This window comes from Bufo bufo, chromosome 11 (assembly GCF_905171765.1).
Source record: "Bufo bufo chromosome 11, aBufBuf1.1, whole genome shotgun sequence".
NCBI lineage: Eukaryota > Metazoa > Chordata > Amphibia > Anura > Bufonidae > Bufo > Bufo bufo.
The window spans coordinates 96,643,512-96,662,050 of record NC_053399.1 but is presented as its reverse complement, the minus strand read 5'-3'; the positions used below and the strand labels follow the sequence as shown (position 1 = coordinate 96,662,050).

Sequence of the window (18,539 nt, the reverse complement as noted above, 5' to 3'; positions counted from 1 at the left end):
ATGTACAAGAATATAACTACTATAATACTGCCTCCTATGTACAAGAATATAACTACTATAATACTGCCTCCTATGTACAAGAATATAACAGCTATAATACTGCCTCCTATGTACAAGAATATAACTACTATAATACTGCCTCCTATGTACAAGAATATAACTACTATAATACTGCTCCTATGTACAAGAATATCACTACTATAATACTGCCTCCTATGTACAAGAATATAACTACTATAATACTGCCTCCTATGTACAAGAATATAACTACTATAATACTGCTCCTATGTACAAGAATATAACTACTATAATACTGCCTCCTATGTACAGGAATATAACTACTATAATACTGCTCCTATGTACAAGAATATAACTACTATAATACTGCTCCTATGTACAAGAATATAACTACTATAATACTGCTCCTATGTACAAGAATATAACTACTATAATACTGCTCTTATGTACAAGAATATAACTACTATAATACTGCTCCTATGTACAAGAATATAACTACTATAATACTGCCTCCTATGTACAAGAATATAACTACTATAATACTGCTCCTATGTACAAGTTCACAATAAAAATTGCCTCCTATGTACAAGAATATAACTACTATAATACTGCTCCTATGTACAGGAATATAACTACTATAATACTGCTCCTATGTACAAGAATATAACTACTATAATACTGCTCCTATGTACAAGAATATAACTACTATAATACTGCTCCTATGTACAAGAATATAACTACTATAATACTGCTCCTATGTACAAGAATATAACTACTATAATACTGCTCCTATGTACAAGAATATAACTACTATAATGCTGTTTCTATGTACAAGAATATAACTACTATAATACTGCTCCTATGTACAAGAATATAACTACTATAATACTGCCTCCTATGTACAGGAATATAACTACTATAATACTGCTCCTATGTACAAGAATATAACTACTATAATACTGCCTCCTATGTACAAGAATATAACTACTATAATACTGCTCCTATGTACAAGAATATAACTACTATAATACTGCTCCTATGTACAAGAATATAACTACTATAATACTGCTCCTATGTACAAGAATATAACTACTATAATACTGCTCCTATGTACAAGAATATAACTACTATAATACTGCTCCTATGTACAAGAATATAACTACTATAATACTGCTCCAATATACAAGAATATAACTACTATAATACTGCTCCTATATACAAGAATATAACTACTATAATACTGCTCCTATGTACAAGAATATAACTACTATAATACTGCCTCCTATGTACAAGAATATAACTACTATAATACTGCTCCTATGTACAAGAATATAACTACTATAATACTGCTCCTGTGTACAAGAATATAACTACTATAATACTGCTCCTATGTACAGGGATATAACTACTATAATACTGCCTCCTATGTACAAGAATATACCTACTATAATACTGCTCCTGTGTACAATAACATAACTACTATAATACTGCCTCCTATGTACAAGAATATAACTACTATAATACTGCCTCCTATGTACAAGAATATAACAACTATAATACTGCCTCCTATGTACAAGAATATAACTACTATATGTAGGGGTAGACATGTATGGTAGTCAGGGGTCAGTGTAGATTTCAGGCGCACGTACACTGCGTGCAGAATTATTAGGCAAATGAGTATTTTGACCACATCATCCTCTTTATGCATGTTGTCTTACTCCAAGCTGTATAGGCTCGAAAGCCTACTACCAATTAAGCATATTAGGTGATGTGCATCTCTGTAATGAGAAGGGGTGTGGTCTAATGACATCAACACCCTATATCAGGTGTGCATAATTATTAGGCAACTTCCTTTCCTTTGGCAAAATGGGTCAAAAGAAGGATTTGACAGGCTCAGAAAAGTCAAAAATAGTGAGATATCTTGCAGAGGGATGCAGCACTCTTAAAATTGCAAAGCTTCTGAAGCGTGATCATCGAACAATCAAGCGTTTCATTCAAAATAGTCAACAGGGTCGCAAAAAGCGTGTGGAAAAACCAAGGCGCAAAATAACTGCCCATGAACTGAGAAAAGTCAAGCGTGCAGCTGCCAAGATGCCACTTGCCACCAGTTTGGCCATATTTCAGAGCTGCAACATCACTGGAGTGCCCAAAAGCACAAGGTGTGGAATACTCAGAGACATGGCCAAGGTAAGAAAGGCTGAAAGACGACCACCACTGAACAAGACACACAAGCTGAAACGTCAAGACTGGGCCAAGAAATATCTCAAGACTGATTTTTCGAAGGTTTTCTGGACTGATGAAATGAGAGTGAGTCTTGATGGGCCAGATGGATGGGCCCGTGGCTGGATTGGTAAAGGGCAGAGAGCTCCAGTCCGACTCAGACGCCAGCAAGGTGGAGGTGGAGTACTGGTTTGGGCTGGTATCATCAAAGATGAGCTTGTGGGGCCTTTTCGGGTTGAGGATGGAGTCAAGCTCAACTCCCAGTCCTACTGCCAGTTTCTGGAAGACACCTTCTTCAAGCAGTAGTACAGGAAGAAGTCTGCATCCTTCAAGAAAAACATGATTTTCATGCAGGACAATGCTCCATCACACGCGTCCAAGTACTCCACAGCGTGGCTGGCAAGAAAGGGTATAAAAGAAGAAAATCTTATGACATGGCCTCCTTGTTCACCTGATCTGAACCCCATTGAGAACCTGTGGTCCATCATCAAATGTGAGATTTACAAGGAGGGAAAACAGTACACCTCTCTGAACAGTGTCTGGGAGGCTGTGGTTGCTGCTGCACGCAATGTTGATGGTGAACAGATCAAAACACTGACAGAATCCATGGATGGCAGGCTTTTGAGTGTCCTTGCAAAGAAAGGTGGCTATATTGGTCACTGATTTGTTTTTGTTTTGTTTTTGAATGTCAGAAATGTATATTTGTGAATGTTGAGATGTTATATTGGTTTCACTGGTAAAAATAAATAATTGAAATGGGTATATATTTGTTTTTTGTTAAGTTGCATAATAATTATGCACAGTAATAGTCACCTGCACACAGAGATATCCCCCTAAAATAGCTAAAACTAAAAACAAACTAAAAACTACTTCCAAAAATATTCAGCTTTGATATTAATGAGTTTTTTGGGTTCATTGAGAACATGGTTGTTGTTCAATAATAAAATTAATCCTCAAAAATACAACTTGCCTAATAATTCTGCACTCCCTGTAGTGTCGGATGCAGTGCCTCATGTATTACGAGGCATACACCGTCGGGCTACGGTAAATCTTCCTCTAGGTACGGACAGTGCCTGGAACTATGTAAGTAATGAGTAGGCCGTAGCATCACCCAGGCCTTGCAGCATCCTTACGGTTTACTACTGCCCAGAGACTGTTAGCCAGAACGCCGCACTTTGTCCCATCATAAGGATACACATGAATGCTTAGCTCGGCCGAGCATGCTGGTGATCTCAGACAGCAGTGAAGAATAAACTGATTCCAGACAACAAATCAGACATGCCAAAACCCAACATGCCCAATCAGCACCTGAGGTTTGGCACCAGCCGTATAGCCTGCAATGTGTAATACGGGTTAAAAGAAAGTCACAGCATGCACTGTCAGGCTCCGCCCCCTCTAAGCCTCGTGGCTCATGAGCAAACAGAGCTTATCGTGTATGTTTGCATACATGATTGTATATAATGAACTTAAAGGGACATAGCAGATAGGGGTGAGGAAAGTAATAACGAGCATGGTGCTACCTTTATGGAGAAGCGTGGGGTGTAATTCTAGTATCTGTTGCAGCCTGTGGGGATACATGCTTGTCTATGGCCTATCCCAACTATAAAGCATCCATGCCTCTCCCCTGATGGAGGGTTGTGCCCTGGTCTCCAAGATCTTCACTCAGTGACCGTATTGTGACACCTGGAATATTAGGAATGAGGACAGCACGTGTGGCAGCCATCGTTTGCACCTGTTACTGCACCCCTTTATTTTCACCTCTAGCCCGCAGTCCTCACGGCTTGTAACCTGAGCCTCGTACCTCGGTGCAGCATGATTTCACCGTCCTGCCAGATAAAACATGTTACCTGGCTTTCACTTTTATCCTGAGTCATGAACCGACACACCTAGATCCCTCCATCGTGGCTGAATTACAGGTTACATAACATGCCCCCATACCCGGTATGTTATATCCTGAACCCCAGGACTCCCCAATATAATGAGTATCTGTAAAAAAATAACAACCCCCCACAACTAGTCGTCACCTCCTTTCCACCACTAGATGACTGCAACCATCACCTTGCTGCAAAGCATCATGGCTGTGCTTATTTCCACCCACCCCTTTCTGTGGCTTATTTTCAGCTCCAATGTTACTTGTAGTGCTAGGGCCAGAAGCAAAAATGGTCATGGGGCCCCTCTGCACACCCTGTCTATATCCATGCCTATTCTTGACTGGTGGTGGTCCCTCTTCACATGCATGTCTTTGATTGGTTAAGTAAAGCTCTCTTCACCCTGTGAGAGGTAGGGGTTGAAGTTCAGGTTGTCCCAGTTTATCATTGGGCCACACTAGAGTGGTTGATCACCATATCAATAAGAATCCTCATGTGTATGGCCCAAAGTGGTGGTCCTCAGGCCCGATACCATGTTCCGTGAAAGCTGCCTGAGGGGTTGATTCCAGATATTGAAGCAAATAATGACTACTGTCTTCATATGGTTAAACATTAAGAACATTGGAACATTTAAGGACGGTCGATAGTCATTTCCCTTGTGGGACTATAAAAATAGTCAATCATATTGATCTTCGCTTCGGCCAGAACAAGTTTATTGAAGCAAAATACACAGTATCTGATCAAGAGTGTCCTTGAAGGACACTTCACCTTGATGTACTTCATTGGAAAGGCGGTCCAACTAGTGTGGTCTACGGTGGTACAATTTCGAAGCACGAGTATAGCTGTGAATTTGATGCAACCATAGTGGTCAGGCCCAGGAACCAGCCTGGCATGATCACCACCCCCAAGAACGTCCACCATATCATCACAGTAGACAGCAGTTAGATAGCAGATAGCCCGAGCATAAAGAGTAGAGCTCTGCAACCAAGTCGAATATCCAGAAGCTGGTCCTATACTCGACACCAGCAGAATGAAACTGTGAAGGGGTTAACCTTCATTATCTGCAGCCCCCAGGAGGGGTCTCAGGAACCTATAACATTCCATAATGTATGAATCTGTTCATCTCAAAGGAAATTTCCATGCAGCCTTTGAGAAGGTTCTGTCCTCTAGTCCCTAAATGTTTTTACAAAATTTAAAAAGTTGCAGTCAATTTGTTGCTAGATTTATGGACAGAATTTGTAACGCTTGCACGTAAGGAATGTTTAGATGAAGATTTTTTAAAAAGTCTAACATGGACTAAGATTCCATATTAGACACAGAATTCTACAGAGATCTTGTTCGTGTGGGAACCTGCAGAGCCTCCTACCTGGTGTCGGTGGTCCTGACAGCACCCTAGGAACCCGGTGGCTTTTCTGGTCTTCTCGGCAGCTGGTGGAAAGTTGCTGAGAAGTTGAGCTCCCCAGTGAGGTGTGGTTCCTGTGTGAGAATAAGGAAATGCTTCTACTCTTCGCCGTGTTTGTTCAGAATCTCACAGAGCACTCACAGTGGACGAGACGGAAAGTGCAAGGCGAAGGAAGAGGAGGAGGGATTGGGGTGGTGACCATCTCCAAACTCTCTCCCAGTGCTGGGAAACTTACTTCCCCAGGGTGGAGGGAGGAGAAGAGCATCTTACGACTCACACAAGAGGCGACAATCATGCTAAACGACCTCGTTACCGGGATGACATCATGTAAAATGACAATGGACAATTTAAAGATTATAGGATCAAATGCGGATACAATATTGCTTTTACCACGCTCTTTTGTCCTGACTGCACTTCCAGCCAGGGGCGTCGTTAGGTCAAAACATTCGGGGCTTGAGGCCCGGATGTTTTGTCCAGTGCCCCGAATGTTATGCTGGTAGCATTTTTTTTTTATTTGGCTATTCCAGGGCCCTTTAATATTGATTGGACCTGGGCAACCCACCACAGATCATCCTTCCACCCCTCTTGTACTTGTTCTGCTGATCCGCTACTTGCGGACTGCGAGGACATGAGTTCAGTCACTTCGGTGCACAATCCCATCCTGAGGCGCGCGATCCCACGAGGCCCGCTGCGGGAGGTCACGGGTCTCGCGGGATCACGCGCCGCAGGACGGGATTGTGCACCGAAGTGACTGAACTCATGCCCGTGCAGCCCGCAAGTAGCAGATCAGCGTAAAAAGTACAAGGGGGTGGGGGGATGATCTGTGGGGTTGCCCAGGGTCCACTCCCATCAATATTAAAGGGCCCAAGCAAAGATTTCTGCAGTGGTGAGGAACAGATATTGGAAAGTTACCGAATGTTGTATTATATAATGACTGCAGTCTGCAGTACTGCACTTCATTTGCGTAAACCAGAACACCCCTTTAAGCATGCCTTTAATGTGCAATTTCAACACAGTGGGCTTGTGCCCCGGATGTTTTCAGACCCTAACAATGCCCCTGCCTCCAGCTCCACCCTACGTGCAAAAAAAGGACTAGCGTAGTCTACGATGCCATTCCATAACGCAAAAAACGTATACTGGCTTCTCAGAGGTCAAAAGGACGCTCTTTTGGCATTAATCAAGTTAAAAAGGCTGTACACCTATGGAAGTGGGGAGTTTGATTTGGCAAACAACCCCCCCTCCACAGTAGACCTGTGAAAGGTAGCATACTAACTCCATTAAACCACAGCCTTGGCTGCTCCGCTATGCTCCCGGGATGTAATCTTCTCCCCTTGCGTCATGACAAATGGTCACGTGACGGAAGAGAGGCAGGTCACTGCTGTGGCCAGTGATTGGTGGCAGCGGCGTCAAACAGGAAGTTTATATCTGTGGGGCCCAGTGAAGCAAGGAGTTGCTACCCAGCGCCAGAAAGCAGCTAAGTATTGTAGGTCTGCTTGGGGGGGGAGTGTGCCAAACTTCCCCCATACAGTGTAAACTGGAGCTTCATGGATACGTTTGAACAATCACTTGATGTGAGCAAACGTAAGCCTCTGAGCAACTCTGACAACTCCAAATTGTGATGGCTCAAAAACCTGGTCAGATAATCTCCAAATTGATTGATCTCGTGTGGTGTTCCCAATATTTTGTGGATATTGCTGAAAATAATCCTGGTAAGAACTGGGGACAGGGTGATGGACGCGTGGGAAAGATGAGCTATGGTATGGCCATACAGGTGTCCAAGCCAATAACAGCATGATTTTGCAGAAAAATTGTTCGCCATTGGTTGCGTCGTCTGGCTGTACTCCTATCATAGCACAAATGACTGAAAATGTTCCTGCTGGCTATGATAGAAAAGTTTCAGGACAGGCGGAGCATCGCACACAGTCTGTACGGTCACAGTGCCCATGCAGACCACTACAATGCGCATGTGAGAATCAGAAGTGGAGCAATGTTTGGCGGTGGTCTGGTCTGAAAAATCGGGTTTTACATCATAGTAACATAGTACATAAAGCCGAAAAAAGACATCTGTCCATCCAGTTCGGCCTGTCATTCTGCAAGTTGATCCAGAGGAAGGCAAAAAAAAAAAAACCCTGTGAGGTAGAAGCCAATTTTCCCCACTTTAGGGGAATAAAAAATTCCTTCCCGACTCCAATCAGGCATCAGAATAACTCCCTGGATCAGCGACCCCTCTCTAGTAGCTATATCCTGTAATATTATTACACTCCAGAAATACATCCAGGCCCCTCTTGAATTCCTGTATTGTACTCACCATCACCACCTCCTCAGGCAGAGAGCTCCATAGTCTCACTGCTCTTACCGTAAAGAATCCTCTTCTATGTTTGTGTACAAACCTTCTTTACTCCAGACGCAGAGGATGTCCCCTCGTCACAGTCACAGTCCTGGGGATAAATAGATGACGGGAGAGATCTCTGTACTGACCCCTGATATATTTATAGATAGTAATTAGATCTCCCCTCAGTCGTCTTTTTTCTAAAGTGAATAACCCTAATTTTGATAATCTTTCAGGGTACTGTAGTTGCCCCATTCCAGTTATTACTTTAGTTGCCCTCCTCTGGACCCTCTCCAGCTCTGCTATGTCTGCCTTGTTCACTGGAGCCCAGAACTGTACACAGTACTCCATGTGTGGTCTGACTAGTGATGTGTAAAGTGGTAGGACTATGTTCTCATCACCGTCATCTATGCCCCTTCTGATGCAACCCATTATCTTATTGGCCTTGGCAGCAGCTGCCTGACACTGGTTTTTGCAGCTTAGTTTGCCGTTTATTAAAATTCCTAAATCCTTTTCCATGTCAGTGTTACCGAGTGTTTTACCATTTAGTATGTTCGGGTGACTTGCATTATTCCTTCCCATGTGCATAACCTTACATTTGTCAGTGTTAAACCTCATCTGCCACTTATCTGCCCAAGCCTCCAATCTATCCAGATCCCTCTGTAGTAGTATACTGTCATCTTCAGTGTTAAAGGGTGGCATCAGGATTCATTATGAGACCCAATATTAGGAAGGTGGTTTTAATATTATGGCTGATCATTGTACTATTCCATCTCTTCAGTATGATCTCCACATGTGAAGCCCACACGCCTTTTGCCTTCTTAGGCCTGTAAAGTGCAGAGCCCGTCCTGTGTGAGTCACACCATGATTGCTACTTCATACAAGTCTCAACTCGTCAACTTCCAACACAGCAGCTCCCTCCGGTTACCTCAGGTCTGGAAAACACATTATAGATCATCGCTAGGAATCAGAGAAAAGTAAGAGGCGCAGGGTGTAATTAACAAACCATAATGACAGGACTGACTGTTATTTGGAAAGTTTATGACAAAACAAACCTTTTCCCAGTATTAGTAAAGAGACTCTGGCAAGGCTCAGGTCCTCCATGTTTTCACCTTCCGTTTTTTCTCTGCCTGATACCTTGAAATGTAGACTTGGTTTCAATTACAAGTCTAAAGGCCCCATACACATTAGTTTACTGTCAGCTGACACTCTGTATGGGGAGCTCCAGACTTCCTCTCGGGAGATGATGTCCAGGGAGAGAAGGACTGGCGAAATTAATTTTCAAACGATCCTTTTGTTCTCCTGGGAGATAAGTTGCTGCCAGCAGTGTCCTCTCTGCTCTCCACAAAGAATCCACATATATGTTGAGCTGAGAAGAACATGCTCTCCTGTTCTTTTGTTCTCCTGGGAGATAAGTCCACATATATGTTGAGCTGAGAAGAACATGTTCTCCTGTTCTTTTGTTCTCCTGGGAGATAAGTCCACATATATGTTGAGCCAAGATGAACATGTATGGGGGATCAGTGAGAGATGGCTGTTGGCCGAACAACTATTGAATGTGTATGCCCAGGTTAAGCCTAATCCCAATGTTCTTACTTGACCAGACAGTTAAGAGTCTTTTACATGGCCTGATAATTGGGAACAAACATTTGTTTGGCTACAGTTCCATGATTGGCTCTCTTGTACTTTGTTTGGGGCGTTTTTGCCATGAGGTCTTTTGGTATGTTTTTCCAGCTAGCACTCTCTATCCCTGTCCCTTTGGTGTGCTGATCTCCCGGCCTCTCCTTGGGTCCTGCTCCTCATCCGTGTGTCCCGCCTTGTGCTGCCTTTTTTATCATCATGTATGTATGTAATATTTATGTATATTTATAATAAAGCTTTTTTGGATTTTCATATACAAGAAAGTCATGTTCATTTTTTGGCGATATTTGTTTGGCTGATCATCGACCCTCTTACCCACCCCCCCCCCCCCCCCCCCCCACCGCTCGTCAGATGATTGGATCTTTTATGTGAGCATATAAATACTTGTACTAGTAAAAATCGTTCATCACCCGCACAGTTTCGATCAGCCCTCAACCTTCACATGGGCTGATCGAAACTGTTACTGCGATCACTCGTTCCCCTGCATTTTACATTATGTCGACTTGATTTATCTTCCATCGGTGCCCATTACGGTCCTTCATCAGACTGTCTAAGAGGACCCTTCATTTCATCTAATAGTATTTTTTATTTGTAATAATGCTGAACTAAAAGGCAGCTGAGCATCAAGTACTAAAAATTTTAGAGCTGAGGAAGGGACAGTCAAAAAGTGACCTTCGATATGAAAATGACTTGTAAGATCAACGCAGGTCGTGAACTGCATAAAATAATGATCAATGGATGACGAGTGCTAGCTGGGATGTAAAACTCCCCTTTAAGGACAGGTTGCCATTATGCATTTTTGCTCATACATTGGCTTTTATTTTATAAGCTGCCCGTGGTCTGTTGTTATGGATTGTATGGCTGTCTGGCTCTTTGACCTCTATTTTATTTGGGTAACAAACCTGTGATCAGTGCCAATAAGGAAAATAAGTATTTCCTTTCTAATTCTATTATCTCTATTAGCTCAAATTCTAGTTTTGACAAGAACTCCCCTTCAACTAATACACAGCACGGTGCTGCTGGTGTCCTGTGTCATGGGTTCAAGATTAAAAGGGTTGGCCATCTTTCAGGTGTTTTTTGCCAAACCCTCCTTCTGACTACACCTGCAAAAAGGGAAGCATATTTACCTGCTCCCCGACACTGGGTCTCAGCTCCTTCGGGTCCCCAGCTTTAAACATCCACTCTGAAACCGCTACATTGGTGACCTGACCTGCTAGCATCACATGACCAACTGACATGATGTAAGGGCGTCAGGTCACCATCGCAGCCAGTTATTGGGTGCAGTGACGTCAAAGCGTCAAGGAAGCCTGGACCCATAAGTAGGGAGCAGGTAGGCATGCTTCCCTTCTGCAGGTCTGGCCCATAAAGGTGGTCAACCCCTTTCAGGGATCTACTAAAACGCCTCCAACTGCTGATGAGCACATGTGTCACGGATGGTGTTGCAGAAAGCTGGAACTTATAAAAAAACATCCGACTGGCTTGATCCCAAAATAAAGAGCATATGGGTGAGCCCTATAAAACCCCTAGAGCTGTCCCTGACTGCTATGCCCATGCAAAGGTCTTTATGGTAGAGGCAGAATAAGGAAAGGTTGAGGCATATTAGAAAGTTGTAGCTCATGAATCCAGCATCTGTGCTGGCCCTTAGTAATACCAATAGGGAACCATTACACCAGTATAATACAGTGCCGCTATAGAAACTCAGTCCCCGCCCTTTCATATCGCCATCAGTCCACATTCTCGTACGGTGAAAAATGACTTGTTTGGAATAGCAGGCATGTTTCCTAAGCCCGCTCCTGACTGATTGACCCCTGATAAGTCACATTTGCCTCCACAGAACAAGAATTACACGTTGCCTCCATTCACCAGAGTGACTTCCACAGAGAGCTGGGGTGAATTCTGGGAAAGGAGCTCAGTATTTGTTATCCGAGGCTTTAAGTCGTTCCATAGGAAGGGAAAGCATTGTTCTCTGCTGGTCTATTTCTGGACTTGGAGGGAAATAAGGCATTTATTTGCTTTTCTGGGGCCTTGTTATGTCTTGTCGTAGCTGGAAAAATTCTCAGGGCTGAATAAAAATATCACCACCGTCTGCTTAAAGGGTAGCTCCACTTTTGGAGATGATTCAATTGAGATATTACATATAGCTTAAATCGTACTTCCGTCAGTCGTCCTCTTGTGAGACGCGTTGTTCAGCTGTTACTGAGCCGGCTCTGACATTTTTACAAAGTGGATGTGGGTCTGATGCGCCACTTGAACGGATTTGGCTTGGGGTCACTCCTAAGGTTGTATCTAAGTGGCCTCCCTCGTATTCACCCTTTAACCCTTATACAGGGATCTGGACCGGACTCTGCTGCAGGGGAACCACCAGGATGCTGCCTCCTGGAGTAGTCTCTGCTCAAGTGACTGCTGACAGGCTGAGGTCCGGGCAGAGTTTGTTAGATCCAGTAAACAGTCCAAGGTCAGTCAGAGATTAGGTCAAGCAGCAAAGGGTCAAAAGCAGGAAACAAGCTGAAGTTGGTATACAGGCAGACAAATCTAGAAACAGTGCACCTTTGGATGACACTAGAGAACTAGAAACTATTGATCAGGCGCCCTCCCATAGAGGAAGGTGCCTAAAGTACTCCTGGTTGATATCAATCATTGGCTGGGGAAGATTAGGGTGCACAGACTCTTTAAGAGCTGAAGAGCACTTCCAACAGGCAGCGAGGCAGGGCAAGCAAGAAGTAGGCCACAGGCTGCAAGAAAAGCCAAGAAAATAATCCAGCAGCCAGGCCTGGTGACTCTAAGCTGTCGGAAGAACACAGCAGGGGAGCAGATAAGCCGAGCATCAGCCATGCCCACCAGAGTGGAGTGGGTGAATACCACTAACGGTGGTGATTACAATGTCCATAGGGATTGCTGCTTATGAATCTGCATTGTCAACTGCAGTACTGGGTCAGTCTTCATTGCAGTTATGGAATTTAATTCATGATCAGGGTGAAAAGGGTTTTTGGTCATCCCCAGGAAAGGAGTGTTGGAAACTACACCGTGGTGCACTGAGCCGTGTACTTAGTACTTTCGTAAAAACGGGATCCAGTGCCTCATGCTTGTGCGTGCAGTGTAATATTTTCAGTTATGTTTGATGGAGTTTTTAGTCCTATGGTCCAGCCCCTAAGTATGTGCACTACTCCCATACTCTACAGGAAGCCACAATTATATCATTATTCTCCACTGAGACAATAGGTGTAGGCAATGTTCTGGAGATGACGAGAACGTGGCACAGAAAATACAGTCGTGAACATTTCTCAGATATGCAATGACACACTGGCAGACCGATGTACTGAACGTGGGCCTTAATCTCTACTCTCTAATTTGCAACTTTTTGACGGCACAAAACTGTTGCCGGTGTTTGGTAAGTTCCGCCCTCGGTGTACAGTGCAACTACACTTAAGTTCCATGGTGGTTCTACACTTGCTCTGTCGACAGGTATTTATGACCTGGGAGCTTCATGCACTTAGTTGCCTTTACTTAATGGACCATCAGAGGCCACTGACACTCATATTTGTAAAGAGGCTGACCACCAGCGGGCAGGATATAAAATGAGCCCTTGGAGAATTTGCTAGCTGTCTGGATAGTTTGCAACATGTATGGGAACAGGCAAGTGGCCTCTCAATGCAAGACTCCATACGGCAACCCGCCCTTCCAACAAGCCAGTCAATAAATTGTCCAAACCACCCCACTGGAAAGAAAAAGGGGAAGACCTTCTAGACTCTTGGAATGGTTGGCAAATCTAATGGGCGCTGCTGGACCCTCCCAGAAAGCAGCCCTGGTGCCAAGAGGCTGTTTGAGCAGACTCAGCCCCCAGTGTCCAAACTTAAATATAGGGGGCAGTACTGCATCACAAATAGAGAATGGCCCAATAAGAGTATGGGACAGATCGGCCGAGCCCATCAGCTATTCCCCCGACCCCCTCATACACATGCATGCCCTGCACATATGAGAATGCAGGTATTCTGAATGGGAAGAAAGCTGCTGTCTGATACATGTTGCAGTGGATTATCTCCAGTGAAAACAAAAAGGATCAGGCATATTGAGATCCAGCAGCTCGATCCTTCTTTCCCTCAACATCTGCAGTCAGGAGGCCACCATACACATTTGATGGTTGACCGACATTGATCTAAGGTGTATGGCCAGCTGTATGCCACCTCTGCCAAGAGCCAGGGACTTCGTCAGGCATGAGGAGGTGTATCATGTCTTGGAATGCACTACGTTTTAACCACGGAAAGAAAAGATGATGGTCATTTTGGATGAGATGATTCTGCAGGCTCCTCGCCTATCTATAGAACGGTGCTCCTCAGCATTATGTAGTAGATGCAGCACAGAGGTGGAAGAGGGTCTGTCTAAACATGGGTTGATGTCCCTCCTTGTCTTACTCTTTCCATCGAACACACTGGAAGATCCAGTCCCTGCTGGGAGTTGTCATTTGAGGTAATGAGCATGATGAGCATCCTGCAGAATCTGGCTGAGTCATTGGCCCAGAATTCTCTGCTGTGAGGAGAGAGGACCGAGGAAGGAGGAGCTGCTGCCGCTCACACAAAGCCACAGAAGATTCTCCCACAACCTCCCTGTCTTCAGGAGGAGCCCAGACAATACCCTGCCTGCGACTTACCTGCAGCATCCCCTCCGCCTGCACAGTGAGTACCAACACCCTCATCATCCTCATCCCATACACTAGACCTATCATCACTGGTCAGCCAGCAGAATGACAGGGAAAGCGGAGTATAACAAAGCGGCAGCCGGATCATTAATGGTGGAAAATTCTGTAATTATATGACAGAGGAACGAAAGGCCAAGAATGATCATTAGGATTCATATATATTATATTCATATCTACATATCTTCTATCTATCTATCTATCTATCTATCTAATATCCATCCCCCTACCTATCTCATATCTATCTATCTAATATCCATCCCCCTACCTATCTCATATCTATCTATCTAATATATATCTATATATCTAATATCCATCCCCCTATCTATTATCTATCTCATATCTATCTATCTATCTATCTATCTATCTATCTATCTATCTATCTATCTATCTATCTATCTATCTATCTATCTATCTCATATCTCTCAAACATCCATCCCCCTATTTATCTATCTCATATCTATCTTTCTATCAAACATCCATCCCCCTATTTATCTATTTATCTATCTATCTATCTCATAGCTATCTATCTATCTAATATCTATATATCCATCCATCCATGCATCTCTTGAAGCTGATCCTTAAATATATTGATAACTGAGATGGCTTCTGCTTCGACCAGAATTTTCCTATTAATAGGGTGAGGAGGTTTCTCTTCTATTCTTTTCTTTTTGGGGGTACATTAGGATCAGGGAGTCGTCTGTGGGAGGGGGTTAGAAATCCCCACCCTGTTATACTCATCACATCAGAGAATTCCCTTAATCGTCCATGTACGGTGTCAGGCATCCTGATTATTAATTTGGGATCAGAGACTGAGGCGGAAGTGCCCGTCATACAGGAGTGAGTGTCGGTGGCATGTCCAATATTAGATGTGATCCAGACCTCGGAGGTGACAGTGGTCAGTATAAATAGCGGGGTGATGGAGTGTTTGCGGTCATGGGTGTGGCGAGCAGACTGCAGTATGAGCTCTGCTATTACAGTCAATGTGAATACATGATGGAGGGAGCTGTCTGCGGGGGGAGTGAATATCTGCAGCATAAAGTCACACACTGAGGATATCAAATCCTCATCGCAGTAATGTTACGCTTGAGATTTCTTAATATCTCATCCATTTGGCTGGTGCTGTAAAATGTCACAGATTTGTTGCACCCTTATCCACAAGGTTTCAGCCCCGTGACTGTATCTCCACCCTCATTGCTTAGATAATACACCTTCAGCATCTGTCGGCCGAATGCTTGCATGTCCGAAAGCTACTCCTCCCGACCCCTCCATACACATGTTCTCTGTGCTTGGCCAAGTGTCCATGTGTTCTCAGAAAGGAGAGGAGAATAAGCAGCTGCCAGACACCTCTGGGGGTGACTAGCCTTCCATGCTGAAATCCAACTGCCTGATCCTTCTTTCCCCCAACATATTCCGTCAGGGAAAAGTCGATTCATATAGTCGGCTGCACACAGTGAAATCGGTGGGTTTGTCCAAAATTCATCTAAGGTGTGAACACCTTTCTTCGTTGGGTTCACAATCTTCCTCTCAGCCATGGAAAGGGTGGGTTCTCCATCATCTTCTAGGTAAGAACGCGCGTTGTCCATTCCACACGCTCCATCTGTAGACGTTAACATATCTTCTCCTCCATTTTTCAGGTCACAATGCTGGACACAATGAGCAGCCAATATGATTCCTTCCTGTTCTGGAAGCTTCCTATCCCAGAACTGGATCTCTCCGAACTGGAGTGCCTTGGCTTAGAGAAAACCTCCAAGATGTCCAAAGGTGGACCCAAAGAGGAAGACGTCCTGCTGGAGTACACTGCGTTCAACTACTGGCGAGAACCCATCGCCAGCATTGAAGCCTTAGACTTCGACCTGATTTAAAAAAAAAAGAAGAAAAATCTAAAGGAAGAAAACCCAAGGCCTTGCTGTGATCTACCTGCCTTTCAACCACAGATCGCTCACAAAGCTTAGATAATTTATTATTTATTAATGTATTTATTTCACGACCCTGGTGGTTTCTCTTGAATGTGTTTTACTTCTTGGTATCTGTTTAGTTTTTACATTTGAAGCACTTACTGGTAAAGTTTGAGTTTTTCCCTCACAATGTCATAATGGTTGATGAAAACCAAAACTAAAGCTGATTCCATCCCCTTAGGTCAATTTAACCGAAACAACCAAAGGCAATCGGCCTGCTCTCCATGATGTAGTTGTTGGCTCTGAGGCAGATCTGAATTGAATCCTTTATAGCCTTTAAGTTAACCGCATGGAAAATTCCAAAAACTTCTGTTGGTTTGTAGAATGCGACCACCAATAGTGGGTACAAGTATATCGGTTGTACAGACCCTGAGATTTTTGGTTGGTCGGTGAGTCATGAGAAGTTAGGGCTGAGCTCTAGCCATGACTTGGGGAAAAAAGATGAAAAATAATCTAAAGTACTTGGGCGATTTTACAAGTAGGTATAATCGACGAGCAATTGTCACATGACTTTTTAACAAAAAGAAAAAAAATTATGGTATTTTCTTATACAATGAGACATTGACTGATTTGCCAATCTTAAGGTATGTTCCAACAGAGGATTTTTGGGAGTGGGTTTCAGTGCGGATTCAGTGCCAATAACCAGTCCGAATCTATGCTGAAACCACGTCTAATTTTGTTTCCATGGCAGGGTATTTGCCACACGGTTTTTAAGACCATGCCAAGAATGGACCTGTCCGTTAACAAGTGGACTCCTTGCAAAGTGGCTGCTGAATCCTGTTGATGGTCTAGCTGCATTCAATGGAGCTAAACCTAGAGCCGGTCTGCACGAAAACCCATAGCAGAAACTGCAGTGTGTACATCCACACCTTCGGAAATTAAGATTTCGGCATACATTACAGAACAAAATAATCAACATTTTTTGTCCACAGTGTAGATAAAAATCCTCAGTCAGTCTGGTGTCTGTGCCGCCTATTCTCCTGCAAATACACAGTGGATTTGTCATACTCAAATTGTTGATGTGTGAACATATCCATAAGCATAGAGCTAAAACATCTTGAAGATTCAAATCTGAAGAAAAGACTGCATTGATCTGCCATCCTAGTTTGCGTAATCGACAGTCATCCTTATAGATAACTTTCCTGGTCGGCGTTTACGACTTGCTTCCTTAGGTAAAAGCTCATTATTTGGGAGAGACAATCTTCTTGGCGGTCTGCCCAATTGCATTAACCTATATCTCAGAATCCATGGTCTGTCCCTGGGGAGCGGCAGCCATCTTCCTCATTCAAGGGGTGGAAGTGGTGGTGGCACATATCAGTTCCCTCTCCTAGCCCTTATGTCCACCAGATCCTCACAGGAATGTGGAGATCAGGAGCTTCCATTCTGTGACTGGGGTTTTCCTTTAAATATGTCTTTTTGCATAAATTTATGACAGTTTTCAGATCTCCGACATTGACAATAACAAAAATATCACCTCACGTCTGGCTATCATAAGGACACATAGTCTTCTGATAGAGGATAAATGGAGACCACAGCGATCGGTCGGGTCACTGCTTGTCATCGGTCGCTAGGCTGCTGGTTTTTTACACCAGATATTCAGATTTTTTTCTGTATACATTAGGTATATATATTTTAATTGCTTACTTATTCTGAGGTTACAAACCTGAAGCCCCTCTACCCTGTGACCCTTAGGACAATAATTCCCGACAGAGGTTGGTCAATTTAGCAATCGAGGACCGAATATGAATCCCATCTTCACATAATTATGATGCATGTAGGCGCTGCCAAAGGAGCAACATCTTCTTTTGCCAGAAACATGCCTGTGTTGAAAGTTGCCTCTACCTTGTGTAAGATGATTCTGGCAGAAGACGATTGCTCTTATCATTTATTGTGCCTGTCCGGTCTTGAAACGCGTTGACAAAGGAATATCTTCTCCATTAACCTGCACCAGGTTATCGTTTTCTTTATGATCAAGTTTCCCACGATGACCTGCTACCACAGCGAGGCGGCAGAGAACTTGGGCTGCAGTCTGGAGCACCCGCTCACAACGAGGACCTTGAGCGCCCCGCTGATTCCACAGCTCATAAAGGTGAACTTACCATCTATCTATTACACTGTAGCCCGACGGTACGACACATGAGGCGGTGTTCTTCACATTATTACTAATCCACTTAGTCAGTACTTAGCTATGGATGGTGGTTTGGATCCTCACAATAGTTCAGTGATGTGGCTGAATGATCAGACCTCAGGCAGGAAGTGTTATCATAGGGTCACAGGAACAGGGGAGCTGAATATCTCTGAAGTAATGTGAATATCATAAGCCAGGTCCACGAAACATTTCACAGCGTTACTCATGTGACAACATATCAAGACCTGCACTCTACCAAATAAAATAATTCAGTTGTGACTTGCA

The 18,539-nt window shown here is 43.7% G+C and overlaps 2 protein-coding genes across 2 annotated transcripts in view; one reads left to right on the top strand and one right to left on the bottom strand.

The window, feature by feature from the left end:
- The window catches only part of CDC42SE1 (CDC42 small effector 1), a 64,105-nt gene extending 58,473 nt beyond the window's left edge, over window positions 1-5,632 (bottom strand). The window contains exon 1 of the mRNA XM_040411477.1: window positions 5,473-5,632. The gene's annotated coding sequence lies outside the window, so the exon portion shown is untranslated. The remainder of the gene's footprint in view (window positions 1-5,472) is intronic.
- An 8,364-nt stretch (window positions 5,633-13,996) lies between these two features.
- MLLT11 (MLLT11 transcription factor 7 cofactor) lies at window positions 13,997-18,539 on the top strand. Its single transcript, XM_040411478.1, has 2 exons — window positions 13,997-14,148; window positions 15,806-18,539. The coding sequence occupies exon 2, from the start codon at window positions 15,812-15,814 to the stop codon at window positions 16,031-16,033; it is 222 nt and encodes a 73-aa protein (XP_040267412.1). The 5' UTR covers window positions 13,997-14,148; window positions 15,806-15,811; the 3' UTR covers window positions 16,034-18,539.

Excerpts from the sequence above, each read along its gene's own strand:
- MLLT11 (XM_040411478.1), top strand. The coding sequence starts at position 15,812 with ATGCTGGACACAATGAGCAGCCAATATGATTCCTTCCTGTTCTGGAAG.